An 18361-nucleotide genomic window follows, 5' to 3' on the forward strand; every position below is an offset into this window, starting at 1 on the left:
CGGGGGTTAGTCTTGCGGGCCCCAAGACAATAATGGTTCCCTGTTTGAGGCAATTTTTTTATGGCCGGATGCCCTTCCTGACGCCAACCCTTAGTCGCCTCTTACGAGGCGCAGGGATACGATGTACCTATTCTAAATCGGGGTACACACTGGGATCATTCATCCCAGCAAGCTGGTACTCAATTTGCCGAACTCGGAAGGATGACAGGCTGAGTTAACCCCCCCTGGCATTAATTCAGCGATCGACCGGGATTCAAACTCAGGATCCTAGGATCCCAAGCCAGCACCCTAACCGCTAAGCCAACACCAGGCTTTTTCCTGCATCTGTGAATATTGCTGCATTTTCCTGCATCTGTGACTATTGTTGCATTTTCCTGCATCTGTGAATATTGCTGCATTTTCCTGCATCTGTGAATCAAGATTATATTCCAACTAGGTTAAGATTATATGAAGCAAATATAAGGTAATCACTCATGCATACGCTACCCAGACAGAAACCGTACATGGGGCACCCTTAGGCAACATGCAAAATTTGGTTGGATTTGGTGCAGTAGTTTTTTAGTTTGTGAAGCATATATAAAGAAACAAACCAAGAAACAAATACAGTATATATTGATGCCATGGAAACCAAGGCCTTCAACATTATTGAAATCTTTCATGATGAATTTCTCGTACAAATTCACTTTTATAGTGTAGATGCATATTGTTACGCAACCGTGATTAACACCACAGTTACGGATGGCCGATTTGCGAGACTTTAACTCCCGAGGCGAAAACTCAATGGCGGATTCAAACTCAACACAAAGTTAAATGCGCGGAATGGCAGACACAGCAAAGCTCCCCCCCCCCCCCGCCGCCTTATCTATTAAAATGAAACACCCAGGAATCTGCGTTCAGATATATACAGAAAATAATACAAGGATTTATTATGGAAAAGTAAAGCCAGTGAAAAAGCCCGCCGGTAAATCTAATATCCTAGATCGGGACGTCCCCACACGACTGACAGCAAACACAAAACGAGGGAGATGAATTACGAAAAGAATACGTCACGTCGTTCAAAATGTACGCGGATGCGGGCTTATCTTGTCTGTCTTTCGTCGTCTTTGTGGCGGCCGTCCAACACCGCTCCTTTCGGCCCGATCGCACACCACGAGGTCCCTCGCTCCAAGTCCCACAAGGCCGAGCACCACGCACCAAAAAGCACCATGCGTCGACGACCTCCAACGCGGGCACAAACTCCACTTGACCAGGGACAGGAAGGACTCCTTTGATAGCCACTCGACTCGACTCTCTGCGGGAGTGCTGGCAGCCAAGTGCCAACTGTTCAGTGCCAACTGTTCAGTGCCAACTGTTCAGTGCCAACTGTTCAACGAACTGCTCCCACGAAATGCTGCCTCTGCTGAGTCCTGTGTGCCCTGTGTGCTCGGTGTGCTCGGTGTGCTCGGTCTGCCCGGTGTGCTCGGTCTGCCCGGTGTGCTCGGTCTGCTCGGTGTGCTCGGTCTGCTCGGTGTGCTCGGTCTGCCCGGTGTGCTCGGTCTGCCCGGTGTGCTCGGTCTGCCCGGTGTGCTCGGTCTGCACGAAATGGCGTCCGACCGTCGCTAATATTCTCTCGTCGATGACGTCACATTGGCGCACTCCTCAGCCAATCATAAGCCTCCCAACTCGCCGGCTCGCCCAGGCCACGCCCTCTGCGGCATCCCACTCCTGACATCTCCCGTCCCCGACCCCGCGGTTCTTGTGTAACACGTGCCAGGCGAGGTTTGTAGGCCTTGGAGGTGTAAACGGTGGCGGTGTATTGTGGCGGTGGTTTTGGCCTGGTTTCCTGTCCATTTATTCCGAAGTCATTGTCAGGGAAAGGAATTATTTAATGTTGCGCTAAGGACCTAACTAATGTTTATGTGGTTTGCAGTGCCATAATGGACAAAGGTTTGACTACTAGGTGAGACTCACAGGGGCGTTACCTTTAATCCCTCACTATTTAACACTCGAACCTCCAGGTAGGTCCACAATCATACATCTTCCCCCGACAAACGCCTAAACATCAAGAACTTATTACATGTAGAGTCCCTGTCACGACAGCCGAATACCTACCTATTCAGATCTACCTAGCTCTAGATGTTGCTCTACCAAATTCATAACACAGCCCCCCCCCCTGGAACCGTAGCTCCTGCAAGGTTCACCGCAGGCGCTACCATTCCAGCCTTAACTCTTACTGTCACACACTTAATTAACCTATGAAATAAATCAGGAAGGGCTGTGGGAAGTGAGTCGGACTACCTACCTACACTTCCTTAACATGCTGAACCCCTTAACCATCATGCAAGTATGTACATTTTCTTCGTTGTTCCTGTGGAGGGAGGAAACAAACAACACACAACACTAACTTAACCACAAAACTTAACCATCTTTCCAAACTCAAAACTCTAACCTTTGTACATACCCCGGTCTACAGACCGCGTCCCCCGGTGGATGCCACAAGACACAACCTTACCTGCGGGGCCATCCCCAATGCATCCCCCTAAATTTCCACGGGCCCTGTCCAGATGTTACAGGTGAGTGACACGGCTCGGTGGATTTCGCCCACATTCATGCAACACAGACCCCTTAACCACTCATTCTCATTCCATAGGTCATCAAGGCATTTCAAAAATCAACAAAGCACTTATTTCAATACACCCCCTGCAGGACCATGGCATTGATGTCATTCACGTGTGTGTGCATTCCTCAACTAGGCAGCGGGGAGGTACCGCACAAAAAGATGGTGGGGGCGCATCAGGCTGTGGTGCCCGCAGTCCCAAAAACAAGTCAACCGACTTACAAGTTCATTGCCCCCCCCCCTTTACCTCTTGGCCCCGTGACAGCCCAACAGCCCCTTTCCGCCGTTACCTCGCCGGTGAGGGTCTCCACACACACCAGGCTCCTTTGCCTCCTGCTTTCGCGCAGCAACACGGGTCACCGGGGGACTTCCTCACCCCGCGGCGCCCAACCAGACCCTCCACCGACGAGCTCCAATTTCCAGTTACCACCGGCTGCCAGGGGTAATTGCCGCAGAGGGGGGCCCGCAGGCATCGCTCCTCAGAGCTTGCTCTGTACCTGCGGACACACACACCTTCCCCACCCACAAGACCCCAAAACACACTTCCTCCCCCGCTGCCATTCAATTCTCCACACAACTCAGCACAATTCAGTACAATTCTTGGTGTAAAAGGTGTTACAAGGCTTGCCATGGCCTGCCACATGTGAAATCCCCCAGTTCACATTTAAACCATCACACATTTCCAAAAGCACATTTCCAAAAGCACAAGTATCGCCCCTCATTATCTCCAATAATCATCACTCACTCTCCAGGTTCCACTCTCACGACCACATCAAAACACCTAACCACAATACAAAAACATACGCCACCCACAAGACACTGTGGCTCCCATTCCATCCCCTCACCGGCCATGTCATCACTCTCACCCGCCTCCCAACTCCAATTTACATGTCCCCAATTTCCAAAGCAAGTCCTGAAGCCTGGGACAGTACTCCTCAAAACACTCACCTCAAGTGCAGGTAGTTGCAGGTTGGTCAGGTCCAAAGTGCAATCCACCCATACAATTCCCAAAATTTCACATTGGGCCTACCAAATACTTCCAAATTTCTCTTTTGTCCCCACTACTCTGGCAGGTATGTGGATCCGCATCCAACGGTGATCATCGCTACACAACTACCTATGGCCACGACAGCTCTGCACCTCTACCGTGCAAGGGTCACCGGGACAAGGTGAGCAGTCAAAACGCCAACATGGCCCATGAGTGTCCATAAGGGTGCGACCCACCATCCATCCTTCGGCCCCCCTGCGAGGAACACAGCTGCAGCAGCCCCAGCTGGCCAATGTGGTGAGCACTTGCTGCCACAACACACACTACCGCACACACAACCTCGGCCCTGGGGGGCACGGTCGCAGTGCGTGGCATCCCTACAGCCACGTCCCCTGCACCTCCCCATCATCCCCCAGTCCGACTACAGAACTGCAGCCCCCCCCAGTGCTCACCCACACTTGACCACACCAAGGTCCAGTCAACAGCCATGCTCCACCAGGAGACCCACCCAGAAGACATGGTCCACGCACCTCGGACACGCACAGCACCACGTTGACCCTCAGGCTACACAACTACATCCCCATCATCCCACGTCCCAAATATCAGCACAGTTGCCCCCGCAACCAGTTGAAAGCTGTGTCTTGCTACCCTATTAATTTCATCACAGCCTCCAACACTTTGGTCTACACACCTCGATCAATAATGGCGTCACTGTACAGTGTCCACCATGGCATTTCAAAATCCACCCTTAAATTTCCATCTAACCCCCAGATTACCCATGCCAACCATTTGTCACATTTCACTAACCTCACCAAAGAAGGATGCTTTGCCATACACATGCCAGCCGAGCATGGCCCATATGCTCGGCTCGTTACACATCTCCCGATTCACATCCCCATGGCTCTCTTCCCAACCCGAGAGTCCATAAATCATAACGGAGCATCTGTGGAAGGTCACTCACACCATCACGTTCCACAGATGCCCCAATGGTTGTCCGGCAGGCTATCTCCATCCCTGTCCATTCGGTTTGACCCGCGTCCATCGACCAACACGGCATGGCAGGTCATCACATGCCAGTTGTCCCAAAGTCTCAGGGAGAGGGTGTCAGGTCGCATGCCCGGGTGATCACTACATCAGGCCCAAGCTGGCCATCTGCGGTGCCACCACCAAAGCGCGACCCACAACACCTCCCCCTAGTGGTCCTCAATAAATGCCAACCCAGGCTTGAGAAACCACCTCGGACCCCTCTGGAGGTCTTAACCCCCACCAGGGTCCGGTGACCCTGCCGGCCCGAGCCACCAGCTCGGACGGCGCCCCGACGGACAAGGGACGCCACACTCCACCAGACCCCCCGTGGGACCCAGGTCGTACCTCGACACCCAAGGCTGGACCCCACGTCCAAATCTCGCCATCACAGCCCCCCAGCTGGCTGGCATACCCAAATTTTGAAAGGGGCAACTTTTGCCCGAGGCCATCACCCATGACCTCTCCATGTCCAAATCCCGCAGCCCGGGGACCAATCCCCACCATGGCTGCTCCAAATCAATTTCCCATTGTAATTTTATTTTAAATTTTCTTTTACAAATTTTCATTCCCACTGCCAAACCGCAGCTGCAGGGAACAACCTCTACCACCGGTTGTTCTGCCCCTCCCTGCAGTTGATCCAAATTCCCTACAGGGACCAAATCTCCAGAAGCTCTATCTCCCGATCCTCCAAGATCCAAATCCAGCCCGGAGCCAACACACTCCCCCAACTGGTTGTCCAATTTTGGAGCCTCTGTTTCCAAATAGCAGTGCACAGTGAGCGTCCCCTCGGTCATTCCAACCACCTCCTCGGACCAACTCACCTCTTCCCCCAGACTCCTTTGGGCCTGGACAAGCTCTACCTCCATGGGACTGTCACAGGTCTCCAGCCGCTGGATCAAATCATCCTCATCCTCATCATTTCCACAAATCATTCCTGGCCCCGCCAGGCTTTGATCAATATCCCCAATAAATACCTGGTCCGGCTCCATTGCATGGACCCCCAAAAACTCTACCCCCTCTTGCTCCGCACCACCGCCCTGGTGCTGCACAATTCCAAATTCATCCCCCGGTTGGGGTGTTGTGACATCCACACGGTCCCGATAAACAACCAGGCCAGAATGTGGGAAACATTCCCCTTTCAATCCATTAATTTGGTCACTCAGGTCCTTCAGTCCTTCCCTCCATTCCTTCCCCTGCGACTCCATTTTATTTTCCATCCCTTCAATTTTATTTTCCAACCCACTTTTCATTTCTCCCATATTTTTTTTAATGTTATTTTCCATCCCTTCCATTTTTCGAAGCAATTGACCCAACATCTGGTCGGTTGTCGGGGCCGTTCCTACTGCTCCCGACTCCCCGGTGGGGGAGGGGGATAAGTTGGTGCTCGGGACGGGGGAGGTTCCAAGGCTCACCTCGACATTTAATTCCCCTATTTCCGGCTCACTCCCGACGCTGACGGAGGCCTCGCTGCGTACTTCCATCTCATCAATTTCCGACATCCGCTTTCCGGAAGATTGTTTCCGCGCGCGTATTTATTTGAATAATTCCTGAAACAATTTAAATTTGACGAAGACGCGATATCGCGCTCCGTTTGCCCGATTGATTATTAAATTTCTCCGCCTCGACTATAAAAATCTTGCGTTCGAACGTCGGGCGCAATGTACGCCCGACCGTGTCGATGTCTCGCCGCGGACAAAAAAAAATTTGTCCGACGGGTTCAAATCCCACTCCTGACACCACTTGTTACGCAACCGTGATTAACACCACAGTTACGGATGGCCGATTTGCGAGACTTTAACTCCCGAGGCGAAAACTCAATGGCGGATTCAAACTCAACACAAAGTTAAACGCGCGGAATGGCAGACACAGCAAAGCTCCCCCCCCCCCCCCCGCCGCCTTATCTATTAAAATGAAACACCCAGGAAACTGCGTTCAGATATATACAGAAAATAATACAAGGATTTATCATGGAAAAGTAAAGCCAGTGAAAAAGCCCGCCGGTAAATCTAATATCCTAGATCGGGACGTCCCCACACGACTGACAGCAAACACAAAACGAGGGAGATGAATTACGAAAAGAATACGTCACGTCGTTCAAAATGTACGCGGATGCGGGCTTATCTTGTCTGTCTTTCGTCGTCTTTGTGGCGGCCGTCCAACACCGCTCCTTTCGGCCCGATCGCACACCACGAGGTCCCTCGCTCCAAGTCCCACAAGGCCGAGCACCACGCACCAAAAAGCACCATGCGTCGACGACCTCCAACGCGGGCACAAACTCCACTTGACCAGGGACAGGAAGGACTCCTTTGATAGCCACTCGACTCGACTCTCTGCGGGAGTGCTGGCAGCCAAGTGCCAACTGTTCAGTGCCAACTGTTCAGTGCCAACTGTTCAGTGCCAACTGTTCAACGAACTGCTCCCACGAAATGCTGCCTCTGCTGAGTCCTGTGTGCCCTGTGTGCCCTGTGTGCTCGGTGTGCTCGGTCTGCTCGGTGTGCTCGGTCTGCCCGGTGTGCTCGGTCTGCCCGGTGTGCTCGGTCTGCCCGGTGTGCTCGGTCTGCACGAAATGGCGTCCGACCGTCGCTAATATTCTCTCGCCGATGACGTCACATTGGCGCACTCCTCAGCCAATCATAAGCCTCCCAACTCGCCGGCTCGCCCAGGCCACGCCCTCTGCGGCATCCCACTCCTGACATCTCCCGTCCCCGACCCCGCGGTTCTTGTGTAACACGTGCCAGGCGAGGTTTGTAGGCCTTGGAGGTGTAAACGGTGGCGGTGTATTGTGGCGGTGTTTTTGGCCTGGTTTCCTGTCCATTTATTCCGAAGTCATTGTCAGGGAAAGGAATTATTTAATGTTGCGCTAAGGACCTAACTAATGTTTATGTGGTTTGCAGTGCCATAATGGACAAAGGTTTGACTACTAGGTGAGACTCACAGGGGCGTTACCTTTAATCCCTCACTATTTAACACTCGAACCTCCAGGTAGGTCCACAATCATACATCTTCCCCCGACAAACGCCTCAACATCAAGAACTTATTACATGTAGAGTCCCTGTCACGACAGCCGAATACCTACCTATTCAGATCTACCTAGCTCTAGATGTTGCTCTACCAAATTCATAACAATATGTACTGCACTCAACTACAAAAGAAAAAACGTTTTCAGAAGCAGTACTGTTCTTTGTCCACTCGCCTTCTGTGGTTTGCACCATTCCGCGAAGCAGAGATGAGCATCAAAGTGGATATAGGATGCCAAGGTAGTCATAACCATAGAAAGAAGTTTCCATGGAGCTGAGCCCAAGAGGATGTTTAACCACACCCTGCCACCCACCCCAAGCGTATCTCGACTTCAGCATCATTTATTGAGACTGGCCCAAATCGTGCTACCCACCGACATTCCTTCAGACTTGCATATTTCCTCATCGCCAACTAAGAAGAGCTCATAATATCCTTCCCTGGATCTGAGCCAAGGGCCATTTGAGAGCAGGCCATCCGCAAGGGGATGACTCGGGATTATATTTGTATGCTGTGATAACATAGTCAGGTGAGGACAACCTATAAAATTGTTTATTTACAAATCGATTTGAATTATTTATCGGTCAAATTTCTACATGCATTCATGAAAACATAATGGTTTTTTTCATTGCTAATAGTCCATAATGGGAAATATCCACATTGATTTATTTGGTATGACCAATGACCACAAAAAGGATGCCAGGATGACACAGCACATCCTATCAGCTTTTCCCCACCACTCTACATACTAGCATGGCAAACTCCATCCCATAGGGGCCACATTCCATTCTCTAACTCTCAAAAGCATGCACACTGCAGTGGAGGGTGGAGGTTGACCTCCGTCAAACAAAGGGGAGCAGCAGAGAGGTAGAGAAAGCAAGAGAGAGAGAGAGAGAGCCCAGAGAGCACATCACCCCTGCCTCCTCTCCCCCCCTTCAGCTTTCAGGTAACCACCCCCCACCCCCCCCCCCCCCTATCTCAGAACTTCATATTTGGCTCAACACTCACACGTTGTTCTAACATTACTGCATCCTCAGATTGAGCATCGGGGACCAGGCCCTCGCAAGCAAGACCACACGATTCATATTTCAAATTTACACATTGAGGTATTATTCAGGTACAGTAATACTTTATTCCACAGCAATGGAACCCATGCAGAGATTGTTAGATTTTACGAGTACACTCTAACCATCCTGCATGTAGGTATGGCCGCTCCTCACTTCTGGACCACAATACAGGTGAGTCATCCCCAACCAAATATGCCCATGATGGTGGTGACCCAAATGGCATTTTACATGATGCTTACTAGATATGATATTTCCAAAGCTTCACTTTTCTCAACAATATAATTACAGGACGACCCAAGAAACAATGCTACATGTACGGTGCAATTACCATTTTTAAGTTTTAATGTTAATAAAGCAATAATGTATTCATCAATTATGAACAATACGTTTTATAGGTCAATTTGTTTAGACCAACATATTTCCTAGGTTTACATAATTACTCCCGCCAGGGAGTAATGCATTCGATCGTGTCCGTCCGTGTGTGTGTGTGTGTGTTTGTATGCTCGTGTGTTTGTGAACAAGATATCTGGAAAAGTTCGAAACGGATTTGGATGAAAGTTGGTGGGATGATTGCCCTTGGGATAAGGAAGAATTGATTAGTTTTTGGTGAAGCTCAGGATATTATTCCGGATCCAGGAATTTTTTAAAGGATTTTTTACCATTGGAAGATGGGGCTCAGTAGCGGCCACCCACGGCGGGAGTATGCGCTCCACTGAGTGGCGTTCTAGTTTTGCCAATGTATGAGCTACAAACCGCTGGATAAAAATGTTCTCGACTCTGTGACAAAAGTTCCTGTTGATTGAGTTGCACATTTCAACAACTTTCACCCTCGGCTCCATGAAAGTTTGTGGCCTTTTGTGTAAAAAAACTTGACTCGAATATAAATTAAATGCAGGGACCAAAGTCATGGCTATGAGCAGGCCATGCCATTCCACATTGATGCCTATTTGGAAACTCGAAAGAAATGACACTTTTCAAAACTTTCAAGGAAAATTCAAGAACTTCAAGGAAGGTTAAAGGCCCATAGACTCAACCTCAATGCAGAAGATTCTAATAATCTTAAATGCCTTTTGTCAGGCAGTTTAGCAAATGGATGTGGACGTTCTGGACAAAAGCGCTAAATTTTCCCCACATGCTACCCATAGCTTTCGCTTTCCATTTTTGGTAGGAACCACTTCCTCCGAATACATTATGGCGGCCATCTTGGATTTTCAAAATGGCCCTCATGTAAAAATTTATATCTATCAATATCTCAGCTTCTAAGCCACTTTGGATCGATCGATGGCGATCGATTTTGATCTCGGGCGCCTCCAAAATACTGAATGGTATTCATTTTTATGTCTCTTTTTTAAATGAAAAAGTTTCTTTTTCTGGTCAATGGAATACATAACTAATATTTAATTAATGTTCGGTGCCATGAGGCAAGAAATGGATAGAAACACAGAAACGAAATATGACTTTATTGACTTAGTGCAGCACTGCAGGTGTATCAGTTGTAATTGTATCATTATAGCACTCTCTATAATGCAAGCAATCTCTGTGTGTCTGTGTGTCTGTCTGTGTGTATGTCTGTGACCGCTGTTTCTCGACAACCACTGGTCCGATCTCAGTGAAACTTGCCAGGTATATTGCTGGGGACCTGAGGATGTGCCTTTTCAAGGTTTGCTATTAATCGGACAAGTGGTTACCAAGTTATGGCCATTTATTTAGCAAACACATACGTTTTGTGAAGTGAACGAAGGAACAGCGAAGGACGAGAGCGAGGAACGGCGAAGGAAGAGAGCGAAGACCGAAGGAACGATGCAAGTTTTAATTTTTCTTTGCACGCACGGTCAAGCGACAGCGAAGGAACCGCGAGTGTTTGTTGTTTCTGCCTCGCGGTTTGAAAATTGAATACTTGGCCATTAAAACGAATTTGCGATTAATCGTAACTGCGATATGCGAACTTCCGGACAGCGAGGCCATATTTTTGGAACGTACGTCAACGTACGTATGTTCACGTACTTACCCCCCCCACCCCCCCACTCCCCCCCCCCCCCCCCCCCGCATGTACGGCACGCACTAGCAGCAGCCACACAACGACTGGGCATGATTCCAACTGATCGTAACGAAAACAAAGCGGTTCTGATCGTCACGAAGCCAACAAGGCTTTAAGAACGAAAAACTGGGTTACTTCGCAAACGTCATTTCCGGTTTGCGGTTTTGACAAAACTGATTTTGCTTGTTCGGCGATATTTTGACAAATTCTAATAAAACCGTGAAGATATTTGTAAAATGAACTCAATAGAAGTGTTTAAGATATGTTTATGTTTCGAAATCTGCAAAGTTGTTTTGGTCGTGTCCGTTCTCCTTTAAGTGACATGTTTTATAGGATGAATATTTCATAAGAAATTAATAATTTCATTTATTTGCAGGTTCACTAGCATGATGGATTGGAAAATGTGCTTGATCTGTCAAGAAAATCATAGTGTTACGGATTCGTTACTTCCGTTGTGGTTTTCATCCACTGTAAACATTTTTGATTCCATGTACTATTATTGTTGTCGTTTGAGGGAAATAGAGATAACTATTTTCAAAAGGTAAAGACGTTAATGTTTTAAATGAAACCGGAATCGGACGACGACGAAGAGGAAGAGGAGGAAGAGGAGGCGGAGCGAGTGAGTCGGACAAGAAGCCTAGCTGCTTCGAGGTCTGGAGCAAACGTTGATGAACGAGGGTCACGAGTGAACTTTGGGTTTCCCGGGAAAGGGATTCCTGCGACAGAGTTGTCATCGCTGTGACAGATCAACCTGCGTGTCAGGTTTTGCGGTTGATTCCGAGGAGAATCATCGTAGTGCCGTTACACCTCGAGAATGGGCCGTCGGCCATTTTGCCTCGCGCGCTTTGCACATCGCTCAAGGTTTTTCACTTCGCTTCAACCATTCTCACCGCATCCAGACGTTAATTTGGTGTGTGTGTGGAACGTGGCTTTTGAGTGGAAATCTGCGGTTCGCCGATTGAGAGCCATCAAACGTCCATACCTGAAGGTGTGATTTCCCCGTCGCTTCTCGAGGACACCTTTGCCCATCTTTGGCAGTGTAACTGTCAACCCAACGGGATTCTGGCCTCGATACGACATCGTACGGACGATCACTGGAGTGGATCGACTTTGGCTTGAAGCCGGAATCAACTTTGGCTTGAAGCCGGGAGAGAGACATTGGGGATGTTCTTTTCGCTCACTTGGAGCACAGTGAGTTATATATTACGAAACTGATGGTACCATCATAGGAATGATTTATATCGATTGTACTTTTGATTAATATTGTTACTGTACCATTGTTCTTGTGTGACCTTAATACAATACTTGTTTGTTGGTAACAATTGGTGTGGTTTCACCATTGATCCTTGGCATACGGAATAACACATATTTCTGCCATGACTCCTCTCGGGGCACCGTGACCGGGGTTTGGGGGGGAGCACGTAACAATAGCTTCTGAAATGCCCACTCAATGCACAAAGAAGTGGGGACAAATCAGAACCATACAGCTCCTTCCTGAATAACGTTATTTCTTTCAGAGCCCTGGGCACATTTCCAGTGGTGCTTAACATTGGCCTCCACGTAAAAAACCTACATGCAGGATGTCCAGAACGTCCACATCCTTATTTTTGAAGTCAACATAGGCCAAAAGGTCAACACACTGTCTCTTTGCAATGCACAGTGTTTTGTGCAAGAGCAATTTGTTAGCACTTTCCTTATTTATTTTCTATGTTGCTTAAATGCAACATAACCGGGCCATTGCCACTTTCTGATTTGTGTTAATGTTTGGTTGTTTGCCAATGTATTGTGAGTTCCTCAAATATATGAAGATACTGTATTACAGTAAAACTTCGACTATAACACGCCCCTGTGCATAACGCGCAACCCCAACTTGGACTTTTGTCGCGGTGTAAAAATCTATAGACCTATATCTAATACGCACCCCCATTTCAGAACTCAAATGAAAAAAATATTGACAGAAAACATGTAATTACATCTGTCAAAAATGGTGAAGTCCATCTCAACCACGACTGTCGGCCACAATTTCGTAATAGTTGAACAGAGCGGCGCTAATGAAAGAATATCATGGCAGGTCAAGGCACTAAATTTTCGACAGTCGTAAATTGTATCAATCACGATGTTCAGTTGTGATTGCGCAAAGTCTAAACATAGCAGCACATATTAAATAAACGGCGGAAATCAGATCGCAATCCAACAAAGCAACCCAGAGCCTATTGTCGGACAAAAATCACGTGGTACTCAAGTTGTTGATAATTGGCTATATTTTATTATGAAACCCAAGTGTTCTTTAACAGCTTCATTCAGTTGTTCATAAGATTTAGCAGCGACTTCTATTTCCACTAGTTTTCTTGTCGTAATTAACCATGAGTTCTCGACGACGCTCATACATCGCGGCTCAAAAACTAAACATTGTTCGATACGCTGAAGATCACGACACAGAGCCGATGGGCGAGGGAGGACCTGATGCTCGACTGGCTCAAGACGGTCTGGGCCAAGAGACCAGGTGGGCTTGTGAAGAAGTGCTTGCTTCTTGTCCTTGATGCCTTCTGCTGCCACCTCGTGCAGTCCATCACGACAAAGCTCATCACCGATAAGACAGACCTCGCCATCATTCCTGGTGGAATGACAAAGATGCTGCAGCCACTCGACTTCACCGTCAACAAACCAGTGAAAGACGCGCTGCGCTGCATTTGGAACACATGGCTGCTTGAAGGCCAGCACACCTTCACCACAGGTGGGTGCATGCGCACACCGAAGCTCCAAGACGTCACAAAATGGATCGTCAAAGTCTAGAACGAACTTGATCCTGCCATCTTCCAGAAGGGCTTCATCAAGTGCTCCATTTCAAACGCAATGGACGGCAGCCAAGACGATGCTCTCTGGACGGATGGCGACACGAACGCACCAGAGGGCGATGAATCCAACTGCGATGAAAATGATGTTCACTACCTGGACGATGACATAGAAGGTGCAAATCTGGAGGAGCTTCTTCATCTCTTCAATGAGACGGACGAGTCGGATACTGAATACTTTACTTCATGATTGTGAACTTACAGATTATATATTAAACATTTAGCTATTCTTTGTTGTTGTTCTTTGAGTATTGACACTTCCGTTTTCAAAGACGTCCTCGACGATCGTTTCCATCTGAAAAAACTTACAAAAAATGTAGACCTATGTATAGTACGCACCTCTAACTTTAAAAATATTTTTGGGTAAAAAAAGGTGCGCGTTATAGTCGAAGTTTTACGGTAGTTTTACATACGCTACAATGACAGTATGACACACAATCAAAACTTTATCTATAGGTTTCTTTTTGTGAACAAAATTTTAACATGGAAAAAGGAAGTTCTGAAAACAAGTACGTATGCAAAATCTAGGTACAGGATCATCTTTTTTTTTCATCTACCGAATAACGAAGCAACGAAGTCACCTTTATTGTTAGTGGCTCACTTGATTATCTCCGCCATCTATGAAGGATAGAGGTTATGTTTTCATCCATGTTTTCATGTCTGTTATGCCTGTTTGTTTGTTACTTGTGAAAATCAAAGATTTTTCAAATATATTGGTTGGTCATGTGCGTTATACTGTCTGTCTGTTTGTCTGTCAATTGCTGACTGAGAATTGCATTTTTACTGTGATCTTCATGAAACTTCACCAACTGCTACAACTGGTCATAAGCAAGAAGCCTATTGTTTTTGAGTTCAAAATGTCAAAAGGTCAACATAGGCAAAAGGTCAACAACTTTGTCAAATTTCTAAAATCCTCAATTTTCATCCAATTGACTTGACATTTGAAGAGGATTTCCATATCAGCACAGATTTCAACCACAAATTATTTTTGAAGTCAACACAGGACAAAAGGTCAACATTGGTCAAAGGTCAACTTAGGTGGGATTTCTAAAATCCTCAATTTTCATCCGATTGACTGAATTTGAAGAGAATTTGCATATATTGTCATTGAATTCAGCCACCAATTATTTTTGAAGTCAACATAGGCCAAAAGGTCAACATTGGCCAAAGGTCAATAACTCAAGCTTTTGGGTCTCACTATCTGCCATGATCTTTCTTGGGAAAACCACATTTCCAAGCTGGCCTCCAAAGCCAGTCGCCGACTGGGCATCCTCTGTCGTGCGAAGTCCTTCCTTGGCACACCTGAGCTCCTCGCCACATACAAGGCTTTCATCCGCAGCTCAATGGAATACTGTTCCCCCCTCTGGGCTGGTGCTCCTGCCTCACACCTTGCTCGGCTTCACGCTGTTGAGGCCAAAGCTTTCAGAATCATTGGAATCTCCTGCAATGAAGTCAACTCCGAGGGCCTTTCACTCACTCACCGCAGGCAGGTTGGTGGTCTTTCTGTCTTCTACCGACTCCTCTCCGGCCTTGCTCCCCCAGCTCTCTCTGTGCTCTGTCCCCCCAATATTCCTTCAGGTCGCACAAGATCTGCCTGCAACCCTCTTATGGTTAAACTGCCAAAGTCTAGGCTCTCTGCTCACCTTCACTCTTTCATTCCCCTTTTCTCCCGCCTCTGGAACAAACTCCCCCACTCCCTTCAATCCCACTCCTCCCTCCAGGTCTTTAAAACAGCTGTTCACCACCATCTCTTATCTTCCCCCATCGAAAACCTTGATCTTTTCTACCCCCGGTAATTCACCCCAGAGTCCTTGCAGTGTTCATATGTTTTATTCCTCTCCCACCTCCCCCCAAGTCCTCCCGATGTCCCTGCTCTCAAATGTTGTGTTTGTGTCCTTTCCCCTCTCTCCCCATCTTGTCTGCCGCTCCCCTTGTTTTTTGTGTTTTGTGTGTCGGTTTGACTTTTTGTGTGATTAATGTTAGCTCTTTCACGAACCTCGATCTTGTATACAAAAAAAACAAACAAAAAAGCAAAAACAACAACAACAGGTGGGATTTCGAAAATCCTCAATTCCCATCCGATAGACTTTAAATTTGAATTACATTTGGATATTTGGTCTTTGAATTCAACCACCAATTATTTGAAGGTAAAATTTGTTTTAGTGCTTTCGCAAGATCGTGCTACACATGACGTATTTCTTGTTTGTTTGTGTGCAAGATATCTTAAAAGTTGTGGATGGATTCAGGTGAAATTTGGTAGACAAATTGGGTCTGTGACAAGGACAAATTGATTAGACTTTGGTGAAGCTCCAAATCCAGATCGGGTTTTGAGAATTTTTTTTATTTCTGAAGTGTTTCTTCACCATTGAGTGATAGTGCCAAAAAAAGATATACAGTTTAGCATGATATCTCAAAAGGTTGTGGATTAGTCATGCTAAAATTTGTTGGATGCATTGGTTAGGTGACAAGAACAAGCAGATTTGATTTTTGTTCAAGTCGGAATCCAGATCCGGCCCTTCAGTGGGATTTAAAAAATGTAAACTAATCAGCCTGGTGGAGGTATGTATGCGCTCTACTGAGTGCCGTTCTAGTTTTATATTTATCACCTTACTGTCATGTGTCTACCCTGTAGTGAAGACCTCAGGGTGACGGATGGCTGACCGAGCTTTACCTCCAAGGCGTATACCAAATTATGGTATATGCCATTATGGCATAAATTATGGTATAAATTATGGTAAACTATGGCGGTTCCTTTTACACGCGCGAGGGTGAAGGGTAACAAGGCTTATCTGAAAGGATTTCACTGGGCGTCCTCGAACCCACGACAAATAAACAAGACAGGCAAGAAATTGAAAATGTACAAATAATGGGTTTAATGAAAATAATGCCAGGGAACAAAGAATGTGCGGTAAAACTAAAATTCATAGATGAGGCGCCTCAATAGGGACACGTGTACAGCACAAGGAGAAAAAAACGAAAGTAAAAATGTCGTGTGGTGTGTTGCCTGGTACTCAGCTCCAGTCTCTACGATAGTTTTGGTGGTGTCGCCAGTTCCGCGTCCCTGCGCAGGAAGACACACGTTGCCGCGAAATTGTGTTCATCCCAGCCACCGATGCGAAGCAAACAGGCCAGAGCTCCTCCCTTGGTCCTTCTGGCTCGGCTGCACCGAGCTCCGACCATCCCGCACTTCCCACGTGCGCACGACACGAAGCGCAGCCGTCACGAGCCAACACCCAGAGAGAGAGAGAAGGATGCGTCTGCCTTTACCAATGCCCAAAACAGGGAGAGCGAAAATGTGACTGCCTGTCACGAACCCAGCACAAGAGAGCATATAAACGGTGATCACTCGCGATGAAGGCCAGACCAAGAGAGTGTGACTGCTTGTTAAGAATCCCAGGACAGAGCGAGAGAAAATGCGAAATGTAACTGTTCGTAATGAATGCTGGAACAGAGAGAGACAGGGAAGTGCGTCCGCCTGCAAGAGCGACATTGCAACTGTAACCGCCTGCCCCAAATGCCGGAACAGAGAGTGAGAAAATGGCGGCTCTTCGCATTTTTGTTCCTGGTGCTGGAATGTTTTCTCTGACGTCACCCGCGCTCCAATCACCGAGCGCCACCCACTCACCCCAACCAATCATCCTTTGAGGCGTGGCCTCATGGCCACTCTTTGCACCCATCGAGATGATTCACTGGGTGGTGTCAGTGGTCGTGTCCGGATCCGGTCGGCGATCACGTTATTTAATTTAGGCGCTGATTGCATTGCTGGTGGTGTAAGTGTCATAAGCATGAAGGGAAAAATACAGAGGCGACTACACACAGGAAATTTACCCTTATACTCTAACTAATTAGCATATCTCCACCCCTTGCATGGAGGCACGTAAGGCTTACACGGACGTCCGGTCCTAACTTAAATACAGGAAGGTTTTTTCTTCACGACATATGGAGCACACTACTCTATACAATCCTATCTGGAATAAGGTATTTCATTGCCCCCCCACCCCCCACCATACATGTAACATAACTTTTTAGAATAGTTAATCTGTTTACCGTTTTGAATAATATCATACTAATTAGTTGTGTGATTATTATTTATTTCATCTTTATTATAATGAAAAATGTGATGTTCTGCTGCCTATGTTAATTTGTGCATTTGGAAGGCAAGAATTTTGCATTACAATTAAAACAAGACTAAATTGTGAATCAGTTCGGTTGCATCAATCAAATAATATTTTTGGCCTTATTAGGAAAGTTTTTTAACTATTTATAAAAACACATCTTTTCAAATGTCTAAAAATAATTGTCCTTTTCTTAATTAGACAATGAAGCAAGATTTAATTGTTAAGTGGATTGTTCCAAGTTTGAGATCAAATCACGAACGACAAAATCTCTTGAAACCATTCTGGACTCACCTGGCCTCATCTTCAACCAAATCTTTCAGGTTTTGTCCTGTCCGGTCATCCAGTAAGCTCTTATAGCAGCTGTCGCTTACTGTGGGTGTTGGAAAAAGTAGAGTCGAGAGACACAGAGGGGGTGGGGGGAAATGTCAGCAGAGGATTAGAAAAGTTTTGTGCACAATATTGTTGCCTCCATAAATGATCATTATGAGAAGTCCGAATGAAAAAGCTTTTCCTTTTTCAAAAAGTTTCAAAACCAAAAACATGACTTCTATCCCAATGGCATCAGGGAACTCACCCAGAAATGTGCATGGGAAGAATGCATGACACCGATTTGAGCTCGACTAAATAGAAAAGGACATCTGTGCTGATATTTACCTCGTAA

General features: G+C 46.9%; 1 protein-coding gene across 5 annotated transcripts in view; it reads right to left on the bottom strand.

Moving 5' to 3' along the window:
- Window positions 1–18361, bottom strand: part of GPHN (gephyrin) — a 327486-nt gene that overhangs the window by 282905 nt on the left and 26220 nt on the right. For all 5 annotated transcript variants that reach the window (XM_078767069.1, XM_078767054.1, XM_078767066.1 and 2 more), the window contains exon 2: window positions 17992–18070. In XM_078767069.1, the coding sequence (XP_078623195.1) occupies window positions 17992–18070 (79 nt within the window). The remainder of the gene's footprint in view (window positions 1–17991; window positions 18071–18361) is intronic.

The sequence above is a fragment of the Myxine glutinosa genome, chromosome 1 (assembly GCF_964187855.1).
Source record: "Myxine glutinosa chromosome 1, kmMyxGlut1.1, whole genome shotgun sequence".
Classification (NCBI taxonomy): domain Eukaryota; kingdom Metazoa; phylum Chordata; class Myxini; order Myxiniformes; family Myxinidae; genus Myxine; species Myxine glutinosa.